The sequence below is a fragment of the Micromys minutus genome (genome assembly GCF_963924665.1).
Source record: "Micromys minutus genome assembly, chromosome: 5".
NCBI classification, from domain to species: Eukaryota; Metazoa; Chordata; class Mammalia; order Rodentia; family Muridae; genus Micromys; species Micromys minutus.
The window spans coordinates 66,761,969-66,782,994 of NC_137974.1; the positions used below are offsets into that span (position 1 = coordinate 66,761,969).

General features: G+C 42.3%; 1 protein-coding gene across 3 annotated transcripts in view; it reads right to left on the reverse strand.

Annotated features, from left to right (window-relative positions):
• The window catches only part of LOC308421225 (regulating synaptic membrane exocytosis protein 1-like), a gene marked incomplete at both ends in the record, with an annotated part of 203,517 nt that extends 187,032 nt beyond the window's left edge, over nucleotides 1-16,485 (reverse strand). For all 3 annotated transcript variants that reach the window (XM_080917517.1, XM_080917516.1, XM_080917515.1), the window contains one exon: nucleotides 16,322-16,485. In XM_080917517.1, the coding sequence (XP_080773643.1) occupies nucleotides 16,322-16,485 (164 nt within the window). The remainder of the gene's footprint in view (nucleotides 1-16,321) is intronic.
• Between the last annotated feature and the right edge of the window lie 4,541 nt (nucleotides 16,486-21,026).

Genomic DNA, 21,026 nt, shown 5'->3' on the forward strand with positions numbered 1-21,026 from the left:
AGTCTTCATATATATATGTAATATATAGTATATATGTATGAATATATATAGTATATACAACATATATACTATATAAGTATATATATATATATATATATATATATATATATATATATATATATTCACTATTTATACACACACACACACTGAGCTAGAACTGGGTGAATATTTGCCGAACTACAACAGGTTGGTAATCAAGGCTTTTGCTGTAACTTTGATGGTTCTTCATTATTCTTATACATTTGACTTCAGCAAAGATGCAGATTATAATAAATATTTCTCTAAAATATTCAAAATATATCCTTATTCCTGATTTGGCATAAAAATACCAGAGTATATCAACACTTGTTTGATCTAATTCTACAGAAGACGTATACTTAAGTAATGTGTTATTAAGTGTTTTAATTTACTGACTTCTTTTTTTTTCCTTTTTGAGACAGTGTTTCTCACTCTGTAGCTCAGAGTGGCCTCAATTTTACAACAAATTTTTTGCCTCAGCCTACCCAAAGCCTGAAAATTACCGACATGAGCTACTTTGTACAACTTTAAACAATAACTCTTCTAACACATCTTTGTGTGTGTGTGTGTGTGTGTGAATGCATGCATGTGTGTGTATTCATTTGTGTGTGTTTGTGTGTGCTAATATGTATAAATAAGTGAAAGCCAGAAGCCTTTGCCTTCCATCTTAACTGAGACAGGGCCTCCTGCTTGCCGCCATGTATAGCAGGTTAGCTGGGAAGTTCTCCTGTCTCCTACCATCTCACCAAAGCACAGACTTGCAATGTCATATAAAGCTTCACATGGATTCTGAGTATCCAAATTCTGGTCATCATGCTAACATAGCAAACTCAGACCATGAAAGGCATTTTACATCTAATATCTCATCTAGCAGGTATTACCATTATTTATTCAGAAATTTAATTTACTGAGCATCAGAAAAATCTTAATGAATCCCTGTTAATAAATCTGAATATTCTCGGTTGGAGTATTCGCATGGCACACACTCAGGACAGCCTATTGTTCCAGTGTACACAGGCCATATGAGGTAGGTATGCAAATTCCCAGGCATTCATCTGAGATGATACATTGAAGAAGTGAGTCAGAATACTTCATTGCCAAAACAACAAATATAGAGGATTACCTCTGTATGCATAATAGAAGGTAAATCTATTTAACAGTATGCTAAAATAAGGCTTATTACCCTAGCTCAAGAGAAAGCAGCCAGCTCTCAATACATGTCCCACACTGTGCTAAAGCCACTACAATGAATTAAGTATTCTGGCATGGCACAATGTATGTAACACAGTTCTAACTGAGATTCAGAATTCCTTTATATAGTATCAAAACTGCAAGTTCTGGACTCTTAAGCTAGAACAAGGTCCCCCTCAGAGTAGAAGCACCTACACTGTACTCTAAGAAAAGTGAATACAGGGTTCCCGGTACTATTTAAATCCAAAACATAAAACAGTATTACAGTCGAAAGTCACTAAGGCCGCCTGGGCATGGGGAGTTGTGCCAAGAGTGTTACATAAGCATCACTATCTTGCTGACCCTACTTCAAAGATAAGAAAGTGGAAGTAACAGAGACCTAGATTACTCCAATAAGCATTCCATGGTATGTGACAGAGCCCTGGATTAAAGTATAGGCCTCGTTGGGGCTCGAGAAAAGTAGGGTAACATGGCCCACAGAGTCGAGTAAGCAGGGCTCATGAGGGCTCACAGAGACTGAACTTGACAATGAGGGTGTTTGTGTGGGTCTAAGCTAGGTCCTCCACACAGATGCTATTGCTGTGTAGCTTCTCATGGGGCTGATGATAATGAGAGTCGGGAGGTGGGGTGGCTCTCACTCTTTTCCCTCTCTAGTCCAGCCTCGTGAGATACAACCAAGATGGGAGGTTTGTGCCTAGTCTTATTGCATCTTGTTATATGTGCTGTATTTGGGGATATCCCTGACAGCTTGCTCCTTCCTGAAGAATCTCAGAGGAGCAGTGGGGGGAAGAGGAAATATGGGAGGGAAGGTACTGGGAGGAGTGGAGGGAGGGGAAACTGATGATGGGAGTGTAACAAATTAGAGAAATTAAAAAAAAATCTAGGCTTCTTTAATTCTGAAATGCAGATAGGGGCACACTTCTACCTGGTCTTATAGGAATCACTGTGGGGAGTGGTAACAGTTCACAATAAAGAAATTAGTTTTTATTATATTCACAATAGTCTTTTTCATAATAATAGTCAATTTTATTTGTTCCATAGTATCCTAGCTACACTGCTGTGTAACCCTGATCGAAATTATTATTCTCTATTTTCTATGAAGGAGAGGGAATAGTAATGGCAGTATTTTTTAATTAATTAACTCATTTTTATTGTATGTGCATTGGTGTTTTGCCTGCATGTATGTCTGTGTGAAGGATGTCAGATCCTGGTGTTGCAGACAGTTGTGAGCTGCCAGGTGGGTGCTGGGAATTGAACCTGGGTCTTCTGGAAGAACACACTGTGCTCTTCAGGGATGAGTCATCTTTTCAGCCTCTAAAGTAATTGTAGCATATCATAACATCCTGTTGAATAAGAATTGGGGTTTCTCTGACACTATTAAAAAGGAAAGGTGGGGTATAAAGACAGATTAATTAAAGAGTACTGAGAGAGGGGGTTGTTTTCCCCAGGGATGAGCCTCGAACTGCTTATCCAATACCAAGTGGCCAGCGCTGAAATCATATACATACAGGCAACACTAATGAACTCATGTTGTGAGTGGTTCTCTCTGTGCCTGTGAGTGTGTGTGTGTGTGTGTGTGTGTGTGTGTATGTGTGCACATGCATGTGCATAGGAAGTAATAATGAAAGGGGAAAACCAATTAATCTAAGAGGAAATAAATATGGGAACAAAAGAAGGACTGGAGGGAAGAAATGGAAGGAAGATGGTGTAATTATATTTAACTTTAAGATAATATTTTTTACTGAAAATAAAAAATGCACTATATAGCTAAGCAAAAATCCCTCAAGAAAAAATAATAGTAAATGTTTCTCTTTAACGTGTGCATTGTCCTCAGTTATCAGGGAAAGGCAGATTTAACTACTTTAAGATTTTACCTCTGTGAAGTCAAAACAGAACAAAACAGGATCAGGACCACAAATGGCAGCACTTGCTGGCATGGATGTGGGGAGAGGACACTGTGTACTGCTGGGGAGACTGTCAACTAATGTGACCATCACAAAAGCCAGTCTGAGAGATCCTCAAAATCTGAAAATGGAACTATGATATGACACATTTATATCACTCCTGGATGGGTGGGTGGGTGGGTGGATAGATGAATGGATGGATGGACAGACAGACAGACAGACAGACAGACAGATAGATATGAAGATAGACAAACAGATACCCAAAGGATTGTACATTCTTCTACTTAGATACTTGCACCACATATGCACTGCTGTTCTATTCACAATCACAATAGTTAGGACATGGAGTCAACCAAGATGTCTGTCAACCAATGAATGGATAAATTAAATGCTGTGCATATCCACAGATACAGAGGAATATTGCTGGGCATTAAAGAAAAATTAAATAAAAATTTTCAGGTAAGTGAAGGAAACTAAAAAATTATGCTAAACGAGGTCACCTGGGCACAATAAGATGAGGACCACGTGTTCACTCATGTTCTCTCTCTCCCTCTCCCCCACCCCCTCTCTCCCTACCCCTCCTTCTACTCCTCCCCCTCTCCTCCCCTACCCCCCCTCTCATCTAGGCGGATATCTCTTGTTTTGGATCTCTAACCTGCAGCATGTATTGACAAACAAGTCACTGGTGGGTAAGGTATGGGCAACAACAAAGTTCAGAGGGAAATACAAAGGGCAGAAAGGTGCAAACAGTGCAGATGGGTGGGAGGAGATGAGCAAACAAGATGCTGGTGAGAGGTTTTACCAAAATGAAGGGTGTGTGTGAATGGATGGAAACCTATATTCTCCCACCCCCAGAACAAAATCAATTAGAAGACACAGTAGAAGACAGATGATGTGACGTAATAGGGCAGAGGGGAATTCTCAGGGTTTAAAGTGGAGAGGGGATTGGGGAAAGGAGAAGTTGGTAGAGTAGTTTACTCAAAATCAAGTATACATGAAGAATCATAATGGAAGTGCACAAGTTTTAAGCTATTCAAAAAGCAGGACACACACACACGGGGTGGGGGGCAAGAGAGTGCACAGGTGCAAGAGAGCAATAATTAAGTAATTAATTAGAACAGAGACACCCTAAATGAGTGGACAATGATGCTCCTAAAACACATGAGTTACATGCATTATTAAATGAAAGTCCATATCAGGCACAGAATTGTTCCCTATAAGTTTTGGCCAGAGAATCCAAAGAGATATCTGAAACAATGCACACTACTTTCATTGCCCTTGGCTGTCCAACATATATCAACTCCCCTAAAGGTCTTTTGCTTGTCAAGTAAAATAAACAACATAAATAAGTAGTCAGGTATGATGGTACCATGTCCCTAATCCAGCACTCAAGAGACTGAGGCAAAGAGAGCTCACAACCTCCTGGACCAGCCTGGTACACAGGAAGACCCTGCCTCAAAAAATTTTATTTGAATAAATTAGAAAAATTCAAAAGAATAATAGACAAACCTATTTGGAACCATAAATTACTCTATATTGAAAAGATATCTCTCAGGGGAGAATTAAGGTTTGTAAATAAAATTCTCACAATTACAACATGTCAATGCAGCTTGACTGTGACAAATAACATTGCAAAAGAAACCATTTCTTATTTCATAGAACCTCTTCATGATCTATTTCTTTAAATAACACTCAATTCAACAATATTCAAAGTAACCAAAATTGATACATCCCCTTAGAGTTTGCTATAAAGGGGTAGATAATCCTACAGAGGCAGCAAATAAAATCAGCTGTTAAAACATAGTTCCATAGTTGCTGGAACTATGAGGAGTGAATGAAAAATGTCAGAGAGAGAAGATTAAAAATAAAAGGAAGCCACTGGATAGGACCAAAGCAGAGCTGTGGCAGTGTCTTACCCACAAGTCTCTCCTCATTATCAATGGAAGCCTGGTAAAGTTGGGATAATCTTCAGTGACCAGTGTGTTAACTGCTATCTCAGTTGCCAAGTCCTTCGACTGATACCTTCCAGTACTGTGTTCCAAAGGGTTCTGAGGCATTTGACACTCACCACAGATGGCGGTCTCCGTTCAGTACATCAAATGTAAAATGAGTATTTACCAGTCCAAGACTGGACAGTCACCAAATCTTCATCCACATATTAACAATGGTGTCTAGTCCTCAAAGTACAAAGATAAGTGGATTTGTGTCTAGGACATCAACTGTCTAATGCTGTCCAATAAACATTTGTTGAAATCTTCTTATGCCTTGGTCACAGGAAAGGGACTAAAAACCCAATGATAGTTAATAGAAAACATCTATCTACGTTGAAGGAGTTTTTAAGACTAGGAAATAACTTAAGGCACATTTTTAATTAAAAAAATAAAACCAATATAATACATTGTGATCATCTGGTCTAACTGTAAATATCAAGTCAGCAAATGTGTTAAGCTTTAACTCTGACTGAAGTTAGTCATGCTCTTATTAAAATATCCCTAATTAAGTGTGCCTTTCTAGAGGATTTACCTTTAAAGGTCTATTATTTACATCCTCCCACACTGACAGGCAAATGTCTTCGGAATGCTGTCTTTCAGAGAGCTGTGAGAGACAAAGTCAAGAGCATAACAGACCATCCAAAAAAAAAAAAATCATGTTTTAATTTTACCTTATAATGTTCAACACCAAATATTTATTTCCTTGTACGTTCCGGCCAACCCACTTTTCCTCTATAGTTGAAAGCAAACAGCCCATTCCTTGCTTTCAGAATTTGCTGACTCTATTTCTATGGCTGGAATAACCAACCCACTCTCCCCTCCCACTCATATCATTAGCAGCCTGAGGTGACTCTAGTCCATGTCTTTTGAATCTACTCGCTCATTCATATACACCATTTCAAAGAACTGGGCACCTGTTATGTGTGTTTATGATGGGTACAACAAAAAAGATGCCACCTTCAGCAGTGTGCTCTGTACAGAGATGAGAATGTTGAGAGAAAACCAAGCACTGAAACCAGCCCAGGAAGGTTGGGCAGATGTAGCAAATGAGGTGTCATTTAATGGCCAGGATAAATTTAGATTAAAAGGGAGGGGAAAGTATCTGATCAAGAGAAAGGCATGAGTGGGATCAGTCGCCAAGGAGGGATCGGGCATTAGAAATTGACCAAGGCCATGGGAGTCGGGGTTGTGTGGACAAAACAAAGGACTCTATAAGCTGGATGCAGAGCCTGAACTTTCAGCTTCATCCTGAAGTACAGAAGAGATGCTACCTGTGAAACTCAAAGCCTCCTATGTAGGCAAAGAGCTAAGAAGTTTACAACAAGCGGCAATGAGGTTGAGGTGCCTACAGGACGTCCACTAAAGAGATATCAAAAAGGTGTTGCCATGGAATTCAGAATTTAGCAGACATTTTAAAACCTATGACTATAGATCTGAGCATCTGTGGCATGAACGTACGGCTGAAGCCAGGAGGCGAGACTTCTGTTCTTTGCAAAAAGAAAGGGATAGCAGGCTATTGTAGAACATTTAAGGAGGGCAATATTTGAGATTCAGTATCAGGTTAGAATGGAGACATGTTGAAAAGTTGAAGGCACAGAGGAAGTGGAAGAACGGGTGGTGAGAAGAGGGGGCATCAAATGACAACCAGCTCCTACTGTATGTATTACTATCCGTATTTTTCCACACCAACTCTCTAATATCTACGTAATATGCCCTGGAATTGGATGTGTTTGATTTTCCATGTGCAAGGCCCAGAGGTGTTCGATGTGGTGCCTTTGTGGAATGCAGGAACCAGTCGCTGGGCTCCTTATCAATCCTAGCTGTGTTCTCTGATGACTGGCTCAAGCTGTAGAATAGCCAAACACCATAGGATTTCTTTCTCATGCCTGGCCTAAGCTAGTCTCAAATCCTTTAACACTAGCATCAAGTTTTGGCCCTGGGTCACTATATTAAGTAGCAACATTTGGTTTAGGATACAAAAAAATAATATATAAATTGAAATTATCCGTATAAGTTTTTTAACCTTTTAAATCATACTTTTATGCAAAAATATGATGATTTTTCAGATATAACACCAGAGTGGAAGCTATTTATAACTTACTCTTTTACCACGGTTTAATAACCAATAAAAAAGAGATTGCTTATTTCAATATATTTCTATTTCAAATATCAGGATGTAAGATATACCCTCTTCTTTTTTTCAGAAAAAAAGGGATTAGGAAAGAATACTTAAGCCTCACTATATTACAATACAGAGACAACCAAGAAAGATAAACCTGCTAAGCTGTGTGAAATATAAAAATGGAAAGCCACCGAGTCTCCTGACTTTGTTCTTATCTGTATCTACCCACACACTAAGTAATTTTTCTGACCTTAGAAGACCTCCATATATGTACATATACTACCTTACATTTTGAGAGGGAAACCCTGATGTTTTGATTTATACAGACCATGGATATTAAAACCGTAATCTATTTTTTTTTCTAAAACGAAGGCTGCAAAATACTGGAATTAAAACAACCAGTCACCTACTGAAAAGATTTTCCCCCCTCTCTGTCTCTGTCTCTCTCTGTGTCCCCCTCCCCTGCTCCCAACATGACAAGACAAGGGGCTGGAGAGATGGCTCAGTGGTGAAGAACATTGTCTATTCTTACACAGGACCCAGGTTCAGTTCCCGGAACCCACAACTGTCTAAAATTCTGGTTCCAGAGGACCTGCTCCCCTCTTTTGGTGCCTGTGGGCACTTGCACACACAGTGCACATGCATGTATTCAGGCAACATACTCACCCACTCATAAAATGAAACAGTCAATAGATCACAAAATGAGTATCAATGGAAAGTGCAAGCACGGGACCCACAGTGACCATTCGCCAACAACAGACAACTTTAAAATAACTTGGCATCTTAGTTACCAGGACCAAAAGCATCTCAGAGAGCAAAAGGGTTACTCTACCTTTCACACCACGGTCTATCATAGAAAGAGAAATGTCTAGTTACATATAGAGGCAAGAACTGAAGCAGAGACCACGGAGGAAGACTGTCTTACAGGCGGACTCCTCATAGATTTCTGACACATTCCCTGAACCACCAACCACGGTGAGCCAGCCTTCACATCGCTCACTCACCAAGGAAATGCCCCCTAACAGGCCCACCTCCAGACCAATCTAATGGAGGCATTCTGTCAGCTGAGGTTCCCTGTTCCCAGCTGATCCTAGTTTGAACAAGAACCTAGCCTGAATATTTGGCTCCTTGAAATCAAGAGTGTTCTTCAAAGATCAATGACCTTCAGGTGCAGTGATATGCATTGAAAAGAAAATGAGCTATGTCAGGTCTAGCTAGCACAGCAAACCTTCATTAGTGACTGCTACATTACTGTCTTACTTGTGAATATATATCCATATTAAATATGACAGCCCATTAAAAGAAACTAAATAGCATAAGGTATCTGTCTACATGGCAGTATAGACACTTTAATTGGTTTTCAATGCACATGCCATCTCTATATAAACATAATAATATCTTCCAGACAAGTAACTTAACTTAATGATGAGCAATTAAAAAAAAGTACTAAACAATGTGTAAATCATTAACTGGGTATTATCATCCATATTATCTCAGTTTTGTTCACTATGCTTCTTTAAAATCGCTAATATTCTAATTAAATGCCTTAACAACTTACAAATTGCATAAGATTCCTTTCAACAATATTCCATTATCTTACTACTTAAACTTCAAAGGGATTATCAAAATATTACTTTCTAAAATCTACTTAAATGAATCTGCATACCAGGGATATGGTCTCTAAACTCCAGGCTGTACTTTTGCTGGGCTCAAAAGAGGATTTGCATCCAGACTCCCGTGTGCAGTTGTAACTTCCAACCATTATTTTAAAATGATTGGAGCTTTGAACACAGCCTTCCCATAAAAGAAGCACCCACTGAGATCCTATGAAATGCTATGTCTTGTTTCCGTCAAACTAATACTGTTGGGAAAGCAATGGTTTTCAAGACTCTATATCCCTTGTTTGCATTACTTACTGTTCTGATACATTTTAAAACTTTTAATCGCTTGCTTTTCAGGGGTTTGATACAGACAAGTTGGGGCAGGGGAAATATACTAAACTTATAAAAAGGAAAAGGTACTCTGATTTATTGTCTAAGTTGATGCCTAAAATTGACAGAATAAAACACTGTCCATAGCAAGGAATTCATATTAAAGGGCCAATCAATGGATAAGACACTTTCCTTTGAAGCAGTTTTCTTTTGTATAAGTCTAGGAAGCTTTCACATCAGCAACAGTAGCAGGAAAGCCCTAAGCCACTTCTGTAGCATAACTCCTTGCTGTAAGCTATTTGACAAAATAAGTGCATATAAACATGATATATGAATGTGTGACTGTACCTGAAGAAACTACTGGGTATTGACTACAATTATTTTAATTTAAATGCACACTTTATACCATCCAACAGAAAGCTAAAACGATAAGCAACTTAACAAGTAGTCCCTCATCCAATGTTTAAAATGAGCCATTTATTTTACCCCAGAAGTTAACACTTCTGGTTTGTTGTTGTTTTGTTTTGTTTTTTAGTAAAAGATAAAGAAACTACCCTGAGCAAACTGCTCTTCTCAACTCGAATTGTGCCTGCCATGTTGTTGTCTCAAACTTCAGCATTTTCCTACCATGTTTTTTTGAGCCATGAACATTTATGAGGTAGTTAATGAAAAACATAACTTCAGACCAGACCCTGTGATCATTTTAACTTTTAATTGCTTGCCAAATTCCCACCTTAGTGTAGCTGCAGTCTTAGCCAGGCAGCACAGCCCTCACAAGACTGCAGGTGGGGTCTATTCCAACAAGACCTCCTCCCCACAAGCCCAATATCACCTTCAAAACCCACAAGAAGGAATGAGCCTGGGGCTCAGCCTTATTTTCAAAGCATAAAAGCAGTGAGAGCCGTTTCCTTGGGTACAGTTGAAGTTGAAGTTGAAGCTGTTTCTGCTTCACCATGTTAAATGACCATGAGTTACAAAGAGAGGCCCAACAAGTCTTACTGTGTACAGAAAGCCAAGAAACCTAATAGGAAGATTTGGTAATGTTTATACCTGTAGAAAGTGATCGCATTAAGACACATACTTAGCTGGGCATAGTGGCACATGTCCTTTAATCATTGTATTCAGGAGGCAGAAGCAGGTGGGTCTCAGAGTTGGAGCCTGGTCTATAGAGAATGTCCCAAGACAGCTAGGGCTACACAGAGAAGCTCTGTCTTGAATAACAAAATAAAAAACAAACGAACAAAAAACCCAACAACTAGACCAAAACCTCATTCAGTATTCTATACAGCAAGTCAGTGGTCAACATTTCAGACCATGGAAGTTTTTCAGTGGTCAGAACTACACCAGCAGCAAGCTGTAAGAACTTTCTCTCTACTCTACCCACTCAGCCCATTGTCTGACCAAATGTTAATGCCTAAAATGTTAGTCCCTGATCTTATTGTTGAATCAACTACCATACCATTCGATGAATAGAAGAGAAAACTCAGAACAGTGTGCCTGAGAGAGACTTGAGTTGAGGAGAACATAGCGGAATGTTACCTGTGTTAGAAAGACCAAGTAGGCCAAGAGAACATAAGTTAGAGAGAGCCATGTGCTCCAAATAGCATAGGGGATCCCACTAGCCATATGCAGTTCTCCTGCTGCTTACAACATCACTAGATTCTCAGATCAAATGCCACGAGCAAGGGCCCAGGGGAACCAAAGTTCTAAAGGCTCCACTAATATTAGGAAACAAACCAACAAAATTAGGATGGACTGCTCATCTAGAGTTCAGCAGAGGATAAATGGCATTTGTAAGCATCCAGGAAAATGTCTGCTATATATTTAAAGCAAACAGTCCATGCTAGCTTCTTATTCCCAACAGATGAACAAAACCGCCTACAATACCACCAAAGCTCACACTTAGGCTATGGACTTTCAACAAACAGTGAAGTCTGGAATCACTGAATCGGAGTCCCAGGTTCTATTACACTTGTTGCTTGTGCCTCAGGGAAATTTTCTCCAACTTTCTAGACCAGATCTAGAATATCCAAACTGATCTCAGAAGATCGGATGTTCAAAGTTGTTTAAAAACAGAACAGAGACCATTAAGGTAAATGAAATTCAACACAATGGCACTTATAACCCATGCAGAACAAGCGCATCCATATGCTTCCTTCAGACGTGGGAGAATAGAATGGTTTCAGGAATTCACACCGATAGCTTTCTAGGAGGTTCTGGGCTGATTTACACGAGCCAGCCTTCCCACTGAACGAGTTGAACAACCAACCCCTCAAGAAGAGGTTGTGCCTCTACTTCTATTACTCGAGTTGACAGTAGACCAAGAATCACACCCTTTCGCAAAGCATAGTGAACCTCAAACATGGTAATGTAAATACATAAATGGTAGTGTCCTCTTAAGAAAGCACATACGCAAGTTAAAAAATACATCACTGGGGGTCAACCAAACACCAATGGTTTTGTGCCTTTCCATTATTTCTGACACCATTTTCATGAACATTTGAGAACTTTCACAGGGTCACAGTGTGCCTGTACATTTGTTAACCCAAGTTATTTTTTCTGGGAGTAAAAAGTTCCTACACAGCACAGGGTTAGCCTTCTCTGAGTCAAACCCCACTCACTAACAGTATGGAGCAGGGGAAATGGCAGCTAGTGTGCTCTCTCTCCTCCAGTCTCTTCTGCCCAACCGGACATCATGAATTCATAGACCCTGTTCCTATTCCAGCCACTAGCTTTCCTACCCATCATTCCCCATTTCCCTCTTATCCACCCTTGCTTGAAAAACAGCGTAGCACGTACCTGGTCCTAATGTGTGAAAATCCTTGTCAACAGAAATATACCTACATTACCACCACCCCTCCTTGTGTCTCCCCAATGTACAGTTAATTCTTTTTCTGCTTAACAGCAGATGCTTCTGTTAAACAAGTCCTTTCCCTACATTTCAAATACAGCATGACATGTGTGCTCACACAGGGAAAGAGGGGAAACTAAAGCAATAGAGACTGCTATTGCACCCTTTTCTCCCTAAGCAGGTTCTACTGACAGATGTTTGAAAATGAAAGCTACAGTCCCCAGCAAGAAGGCAGAGATGCCCGAAGTTGTGTTTGTAAATCAAGTCACATCTTGAGGGGCAGAATATGGAATGGGTAAGGAACCCCACAAAATTCTAACAATTTTCTAACCCACATTCACACAGTAAGTGGGAAAAATCAGATACAGAAAGATGCCTGGTTCCAAAGGTCTTTCCACTGTACTATCACGGTTTTTATTATCTTTAAATTGGAGGTGATTCTCTTCCCCTCGATCCACAGGAAGGTTCTGTGCACCAGTGGAAGTGAACTCGGCCCTGCTCCATTAAGACCAGCAGCTGATTTCCTCCATTAGCTTAATCTGTCAAGCCACGTGAAAGACCAAGGAATTGATGTAAGGAAAGGTTAAATGTTAGAAGTTTCTTCTTGGTTGAGAAACAGTGCCTGAGGAAGCAGCTGCATTTGTTGGGAAAGTCTGGGTTTGAAACCCTGTTGAGCCATGTATGTGAGTCAATTTAGGGTATCACTGAAACCCTCAGGATAGAATAGTGCTTTGAGATTTGTGACACCTGCCCTATTGTCTGCACAGGGATACTGAGAGGATTCAAGCACACAGTGTAAGTCAGCAAGGTTCACCCGTGTAATATTGTAACCAATTAGGGTAACGGCTGGCACTCAGTAAATATTCAATAAGTGTTAGCCAATTTCAGTAACCACTTCAATGTGATTCTCTAATTTACATCATCGAATCATCCCCTTAGTCTCTACTTCTATTTTCCTTTCCTCTTCTGATTCTGAAGCTCATTTCTCTCTGAAGTTTTTATTTAAGAGAAGGAATAAGATTTTTACCTCTAATGAGATCTTCTCTGATTTAGGTCTCAGATAACACAGTTTTCTGTCTATGTAATATATTGGCCCATGATGCCTGGTGACAGGTACTTGAAGGACCATTCATTGCGAAAGTAAAGTTTCAAAAATATTTCAGAACACGTACATACACACACACACACACACACACACACACACACACACACACACACTTGTTTTACAAACAGTTACATCAATCATAAAATATAATTCTTGAGAGCCAATTTTTTCTAGTTATCATTTATATTATGTGATCATGAGGATAAAATACTTCCAACTTCATGTAACATTTTTACATGCTTGAAGTGGAAGTAAATTATTTTTTCCTATTTATACTATGGAATTTCATTATCAAATTTAGACTTCAGCAGTAATTTGTAATCAAGGCTAACTATAGAAATATGTTCTGATTTGTATTTTGTTAGTTGGCTTTACAATACCCATCCCTTTTTTATTTTCATTCTCTTATATCTTGTGGAGAAGAAGAAATCACAGTGCAAGGTGAAGATGCCACATTCATCACAAAAATATATTTTAAATCTGATTTCTCTGTTCCCAGAACTTCAGTTTTGTTTGGGTCTTTTGTGAAACAAGTTTTCAGATATGTGGTATGATATATCAAGTATTGCCACAAAAAAAAAAAAAAAAAAAACTTTCTTTTTAAGCAAAGGCCTCTGAAAAGCATCTTGCTTTCTGATCATTTTCCTTGGCAAGTTGCAAAAAGGCCATCACCCATGACTAGATGTCATCAAGAGTCCCTTACATATGCGTCATTTGAATGGCCCCTATAGTCCCAACACATAAAATTCCTTCGAGGATAAGAAAATAATAATAAAGTATAGCACTATCTCACTAAACGGCAGACACCACAACAGGCTTACACAGACGCACACCAGCGTTCCAAACCACTTGCCAACCCACCACTGCACAGGAGACCAGGTCTTTGGCGGGGGAGGCTGGTTGATAAAAGTTAATGCAGAGGTCCAGGGTTATTGAGAGCTGTTGTGTAACAGCATTACATGCTGTGATATTCTGTGAAACCGTGCCATAAAGGAATAGCATTTACAAGCCCGTGGAAAGCACTGAACAGGGCGCGCCAGACAGGAGCAGTTGGGCAGAGTTTTTAACGTGCTTGCCCGTATAAACCCATGTAGCATTATCATTGACCCTAGGTGGTCAGCAGCTTGGCAAGTCTGCCCTAAACTTATCCACTCCCACTTAGAACTCATCACTCCACAAAGCTTCCAGAGGCCACGGAAGAGGCCATACGGCCACTTTCACTGGGCCTCCCTTTCCTATCTGGAGTCTGTCAAGCAGTACCCCATAGTGATCACTAGCTCCTGGAGGCTACCATCTACCTGCTATCTGCAGCAAGCCCCAAAAGAAAGGGCAGCAAATCTGCAAAGGCCAACCAATAGGACAGCGTCTAGGACAGGTGGCAGGGTCTGCAGTGGTGAGGACAGATAGACCAACAGCCAGACAGACAGACAGCAGCACCATTAAGACAGCATCCATTACTTCCAGTCTCAGAAGGGGGGAAGCCTGCAGCATGGGCGGGTGGGTGTGGGGGGGGATTGTCATTCTTCCACTAGGGACAGGAAGCAGATGAACAAGGGTTCTGCCTCTCTCAAGCTGGCAGGCTTAAAGTATTTGGTGTTTTGGGTGAGAAGGAGCAGGGAATTCAGAAACCTGCTGCTCTGACAGAGCCAGGCCAGCTCTGGCCTTCTAAGTGAACACTGTTTTATTTTGCCAGAGTCTATCAGGAAAGAGAAGGAACCCCTGACTCTCTACTATTTGGCTGTGTCCTGATACCCACAACTCCACCTCAGTAGAGCCTTCCCTACTTTACAGCAGTTGCTTTTGCTTGGGGGACCCACAGTCTGTGGATGCAGCGTTTCCTATTCCTCTCCTGTGAGGCTCAGCTTCACTGAAGAGATGTCTTCTCAGACAGCACCTTCTCTTCAGTAGGCAATTCTAGGGAGCTCTAGGAAGGCTATGATGGGTGTGCCCTGCAACCTGGTATCACCCCCTGCTCCCTTGATAGACTTTCCTGCAATCAGCCAACTCTAGATGCAACAGGTTCCCTTTGGCTCTTCCTGTCAATCGCTTGCCCCAAATACACCTTCTTCGTAAGCAGAGAAAACCAAGACATTAGTACCAGTCAGGGCATCTACGTTCCTCCACCTCAGAGAGGAAAACTTGACTGACTTTATGAAGACCTCCCAAAAGAAGAAAGAGTTGAAATCCCCTTTAACTTCACTGCATGGGCGAGGCTAAGAAGCAAAGCCCAGCTTGTAGGCAGTCCTTGCAAGCAGTTCTGAAGCAAACCCGGAGCACAGCCTCACAGACCAATGTTCAACCCTATTCCCTTCTCGTGCCCAGGAAAATGGGGGCAGCCCCCACCTGAAGGGTGGATGGGTTCTGTAAACAAGGGATATGTAGATACTTAATCCCTGACTGCTTCCTTTGGGAAATGGGAGGGCCCCAGAGGTCTCTTAGAAGCCAGTAAAGAAGAGTCCCTATTTTATTTCAGGCCAGAGTTACCAAGCAGCTCCTGTCATTATCAAAAACTTTGTGTTGCCAATGGCACTGCATGTGGATAAGAAAACGTGTCTTCATACAGTTATTCTACGTAGAAGACCCGGAGTAAAAGGTTAAAGAGAAGCTGAGAAGGCAGGTTACCAAAGATGGCAACTGCCCAAAAAGGACCCAACCTTTGCATCGTGAAATGAATGAGCACCAAACAAACACTAAAAATAAGCCTTTTTATTATATAAATACCGTCACCCTTCACTGTTGTAACTCAGATCAGCTCAACAACTCCAAGGAGGAACTGCCCTCAGCATCTCTACCTCCACCCTTTTCTCCACTCACCCCCTGGTCCCTAATCTGCCCTCAGCTCAGAGCTCTACCATCATCGGGTGGGATCAGCTGCACTCAGCTCTGCAAATCTAACCCCAAGGTGGTTCCCCCTGTCTGCCTAGTCCTCCTGGTCAGTCCTGTCTCAAGCCATCTTCCTGGGGTCCTGGGTTTTGGGCTTTGTAGGGTTCTCTCCTTCCTCTGGACTCCCAGACCTCTACCCTACTCAATCCCAGGGAGGGGCCTCTAACCCCAAGGTGGGCACCTCTGCCCTCACCCCTGCACCCTCGCCACCCCCTCCCCCACACTCAACCGAGAGGACCTGGTGAGTGAGTGGTGAATGGACTGACTGATGGAGGCACCAACAAGGAATGGATGGCGCGCCTTGGGGGGTTGGGGGGGTGCTTACTTGAGCATGGCCTCTTCTTTTTCCTCCTCTTCCTTCTGCCGGTCCATCACTGCCATGATAATGTTCCTCTCCTCCTCGGTCAGGTGGCTCAGGTCGGGCAGCTCTGGCATAGGGGGAGGCACCGTGGGTGGGCGAGGACCTCGGGGCCCCACGGCCGAGGACATTTTTCGTGGCCTGCCCGCCCCCTCGGCTCGCTGGCTCTGGCTCTCACCTTTCGGATTCACGCCCCGCAGCTGCGCCCCTGCTTTCCACGCTCACAGCGAAGCCCTCCCGGCGGCGGCGGCGGCGGCGGCAGCGGCAGCAGCAGCGGAGCCGGGGACAGCGAGGACCGAGTCTCTCATGATGCTCTGCCTCCCGCCGAGCCCGGATGCTGCCTTTGTTTGGGTCGCCCTGGCGAGGCTCGGGGCCGCCGGGCCGCCTCCCGCAGCCCAGCCTCGGCCGGCGGGGGCGGGCAGGCGGAGGCACGGAGAGGGGGCGAGGGCTGGCGCTGAGCTCCGGAGCGCGGCCGGGCGCGGGCTGGGCTGGCGGGCCGGGGGCGGGGCCGGGCCGGGGCCGCCCGACGCTGCTCGCTCGCGGGCTCCGCTGTCTCCAGTTTGGGGCTGCGGGAGGGAGAGGGAGAGTTTGGGTGTCAGTTAGGCGGAGTCTTGGAGCTTCGCTCCCGGGTGATGCTGCTGCTCTCGCAGACATAAGCTGCCAGCCACTCAGTCCAGGAGCCGCTCCGCCCACGGGCACCACCCACCCACTCCCCGGGTCCGAGCCACGCGTGCCCCGGCCGCTCCCCCCGCCCCACGCTCGCCGACGTGTATACTCCACTGATCTCTCCCAAGGTACCCCTCGCCCTGAGTCATCCTCCGTCTCCCAGGTTATCCTCCCTAGCCCTATTTTCCCATGGGTTGCATTAATCACCTTCATCATCGCCACAGTCTTCATCATAGATGCTTTCTGAGCACCCACAGGGTTTAGAACAGCAGGATGGTACACCCTCTGGATCTATTTTTCCCTTCCTGCCACCATGTCTTTCTGCTTTACTCGTCAAGTGTGCACAGCCACAGTTGTGTGTAGGTCTCTAGATGATCTTGGTGAACACACACAGCATACACACATCCAGCAACCCGAATTGTCATTGCACCCTTCAGTGCAATATCTTTCTTGACGGGTTCTCGCTAGAATTGTTCTGCCGTGTATCCTCATTTTTCCCCCTCAAGACGCCCCACCACACAGTAACTCTTTAATTTGCCATTTGGGGCACTGGGTAGCTCCATCAGACCGCATAACTGCACTTCGCTGGTGCTCGTAAATGAATTATCTACTCTAATTCCTCCAGTGACGTTCCTTATCATCATGTACTCACTTCTCAGACTCCTCCAGCAATACCACCAGGAGAAGCGACACCCGGATAAGGAAAACACCCACCCACATCCTATTGGATTTAGAAGTGTCTGCTCAGTGCTGGGTAGGCATGAAAGGGTGAGCTTCTCTGGCTGATAAAGGAAAAAAAATTAATAGACAATTCTTTCAAAATATGTAATGTTATCGCCTTTGAAACCTGGAGACTGAATTTTGTTAATGCAATTATAAAAGAATCAATAGAGAGACGGGCTCAAATTGAGCCATTTCCCAGTAAGGATCTCATAGCAATGATGACAGACCGGATGAGTTTTCTCTTTCAGGGAATTCTTTCTGCAGTTCCATAAGCAAGATAGCACCCATTTTCCTCCTTCAGCCTTAACTTTGTTGACATGGGGGAGGTGGGGATAGAGGGAATGCACAATGCTAAAAGCTTCACATTTGATTTATTTGATTTTTGCCTGTAAATGAAACAGTCTTTATGTGGAGATATGTATTTGAAACTTCTCAGTAATTAAATGCTCACTACCTACGCTATTAACGTGGTTCTCAATCTCGCCACTAAGCAGAACTCTGAATTATTTGAAACAGTTGCCATGTTGGCTTCAGTCATCTCCAGAGTAAGCGGGACCCCTTATCCATCTACTGATGCTCAGCGGTGTCCTTTCTATGTGGTCATTTCTGTTGTCTGACTTTGGACCGGTCTAGTCTCCCCGCCCATGTCTTTCCCTGTTTCTTTATACCATAACTATCCAGAGGATTCTAAGCAACTATTCAGTACTCAAGTATCTATTAATGCTTTATAATCATCATGTTTATACAGCCCAATATTGGGCATTTTTTTAATACTTGTGTCACTTAAGAGATTGGTTGCCGAAATAGCTGAGTGGTCTGCTAAATTTTCATAGGTACTGATATCTAGCCAGATTTCCTCTTTTCTCTAATGAAGCAACTGATAAAACATTCTGATTCATATCTCTTCTTCATTAAAAACATTTTTTTCTTCTCTTTGCTGATCACATGTTTAAGAAGATGGGGTGGGGGCAGCCCGAGTTGGAATTCTGGCTCTATCCAATCATGACCCCGGATAAATAACACTCCTTGTATCTGTGAAAGAGTGCAGGCACTTAGCTCAGATAGATGCTGAGTATGAAATAAGACGCATGTTGAGTTGTTACCTGTGTGAAAACCACTTTGTCTGCTTTTTTTTTTTTTTTTAATTTCAAGCTCTTCCCAAGTAATATGTTTGTCTGTCTGTTATTAAAGCACTGAAGGAAGCTGTGATAAAGAGCCCAGTCATTCTGCCAGATGCCCATCTCTGTGGGGTCGTTCTGGGAATTTGAAAAAAAACATGGGTAAAGAACATGCCCTCAGGAGGTTTGTAATCAAGTTGGTTCTCCTGAAATTCTTCTGAAATACAAATAAAGCTGCAGTATGGATGGTAGCGGGCTGAGGAAAATTTTCAGCAGCAAGGACTCAATAAACAATTAATAACACTGCTTTAATGTATTTTGGTGGCTGTAATAAAATAGCATTGGTAGAGTGGTTTATGTAATGGGAAATTATATTTGGAAGGTTTTGAAAGCTGAAATTTCAAGATGAGGATGTCTAAAGGCTTGTTTTCTCTGAGGCCCCTCTTCTTGGTTTAAAGGCGGTATCTATGTGTGTGTCTTTGGTGTCTCCCTCCCTCCACACGCAAGAATACCTGTCCTACTAGATTAAGACCTGACGCTTATAAACTCATTTAATCTTACTTACCTGTTAAATTTAGACCTCGGTGGGGGCTCAGCAGATGAAAGGACTCACCGACAGGCCTGACAACCTGAGTTTGATAACCAGCATAAACACACACATTTACACGCACACACAGAGACTATATGCAAAGCATTCTTGTCTCTAAGACCCAGTTATAATTAATAGAACTGGAAGTTTAAAATCTCAACACAAACTTGGGAGGAAATCCATTTTATTACATAACAATTTGTCCGAGTTACTTGGAGAAGTGACTGCTTACACTATCATCCTAATATCAACATAAAGAAATCGGCTACTCAAATATATTTCTGTTCACGGCTGCCTTACTAGGCCACATACATGAGTGTGGAAATAGTGAGTAATGATGGTGTGCATGCACAACCGCCAGCACATGGTGTTTGTCCTTCCTCATCCATCATGGAGAGGATCAAAACAATTTGAAAGCACAGAAGAAGAGGTTTCTTACAGGTACATGCATAAAAGCAGAACTTCTCGGTCTTACATGTGCCTGCAAACAATTAAGGTGTGTGCCCCAAAGTACAGCTAGTTAGTTCCTAGAGATACACCCAACCAGAACTTGTTCAAAGGACTTGGGGGAATGTGCTCAATAGCTCTCTCACAGAATTTCACAAGATGCGAGAACAAATACGGAAGTGCTAAGGTAAAATCATTTGCTGCAATAACGAAAGACGCTCTATGTGATGGCTCTCTTTCCCCAAATGCACTGAGCCGCAGAGCTGTGTTATGTCCTGATGAGAAAGCATCACGATTTGGAGAAAAACTTGACTCAACCCTGTCACCTGAAATCTTTCATTAGAACATCATGAAATGTCTGGCATCAGTCTCCTTGTCTGACCAGTAGTAGTAAAAGTAAATAAATAAGACTTTAGTCATCTATTTATAAAGCATCTGTGTATGTACTACCTTTCCTCTAGGGAAACATGAATACTGTTTTAGAGCGTAGCCTGAAACCATCTAAATCTACTCTTTTCATTGGTACTCTAAAAATCGCCACTTCTCCAAAACACTGTAAAACTGGACACTGAAGTCTTTTATCCATTTAATTCAATTAGCTGAGGTTTTCACTGTAGCATAGAAAACCACCGACACAAGTAAGTCTTAACCCTTCATTAGCATCTGAGAGCTATGGTCAGTGTTATGGCTTTCCAATGGAAACCCTACTGAAATTCAGATGGTGGCATTGCTTAGCAATGGTTCCTTGTATAATTAGCTCAACTGTGGTTGTGTTGGATTAGGTTTCCTTATAAAAAGACTAGAACACAGGCATCCGGGGAAAAGGAAGCTGTATGTGAAGACACATAGAGATACACCCGGGAAAAAGACAGTCATGCTGCCTTAAGACAAGGAATGCCAGGAGCCATCAGAAACTAGAAACATCAGTCCCAGAGTCGGTCCTAGAGACTTCAGCAAGAACGTTGCCCTGATTAATCACTTGGGTTTTTATTCTTCATTTTCACAACTGGGAAAGAATAAATTTCCATTCCTTCAAGCCATATCGTTTCTGATACTTAGTATAAAGTACCCCAGGCACACAGAGTAGCAGCTGTGTGCATTACAGAGCACACAATTCAGGACAAATTAC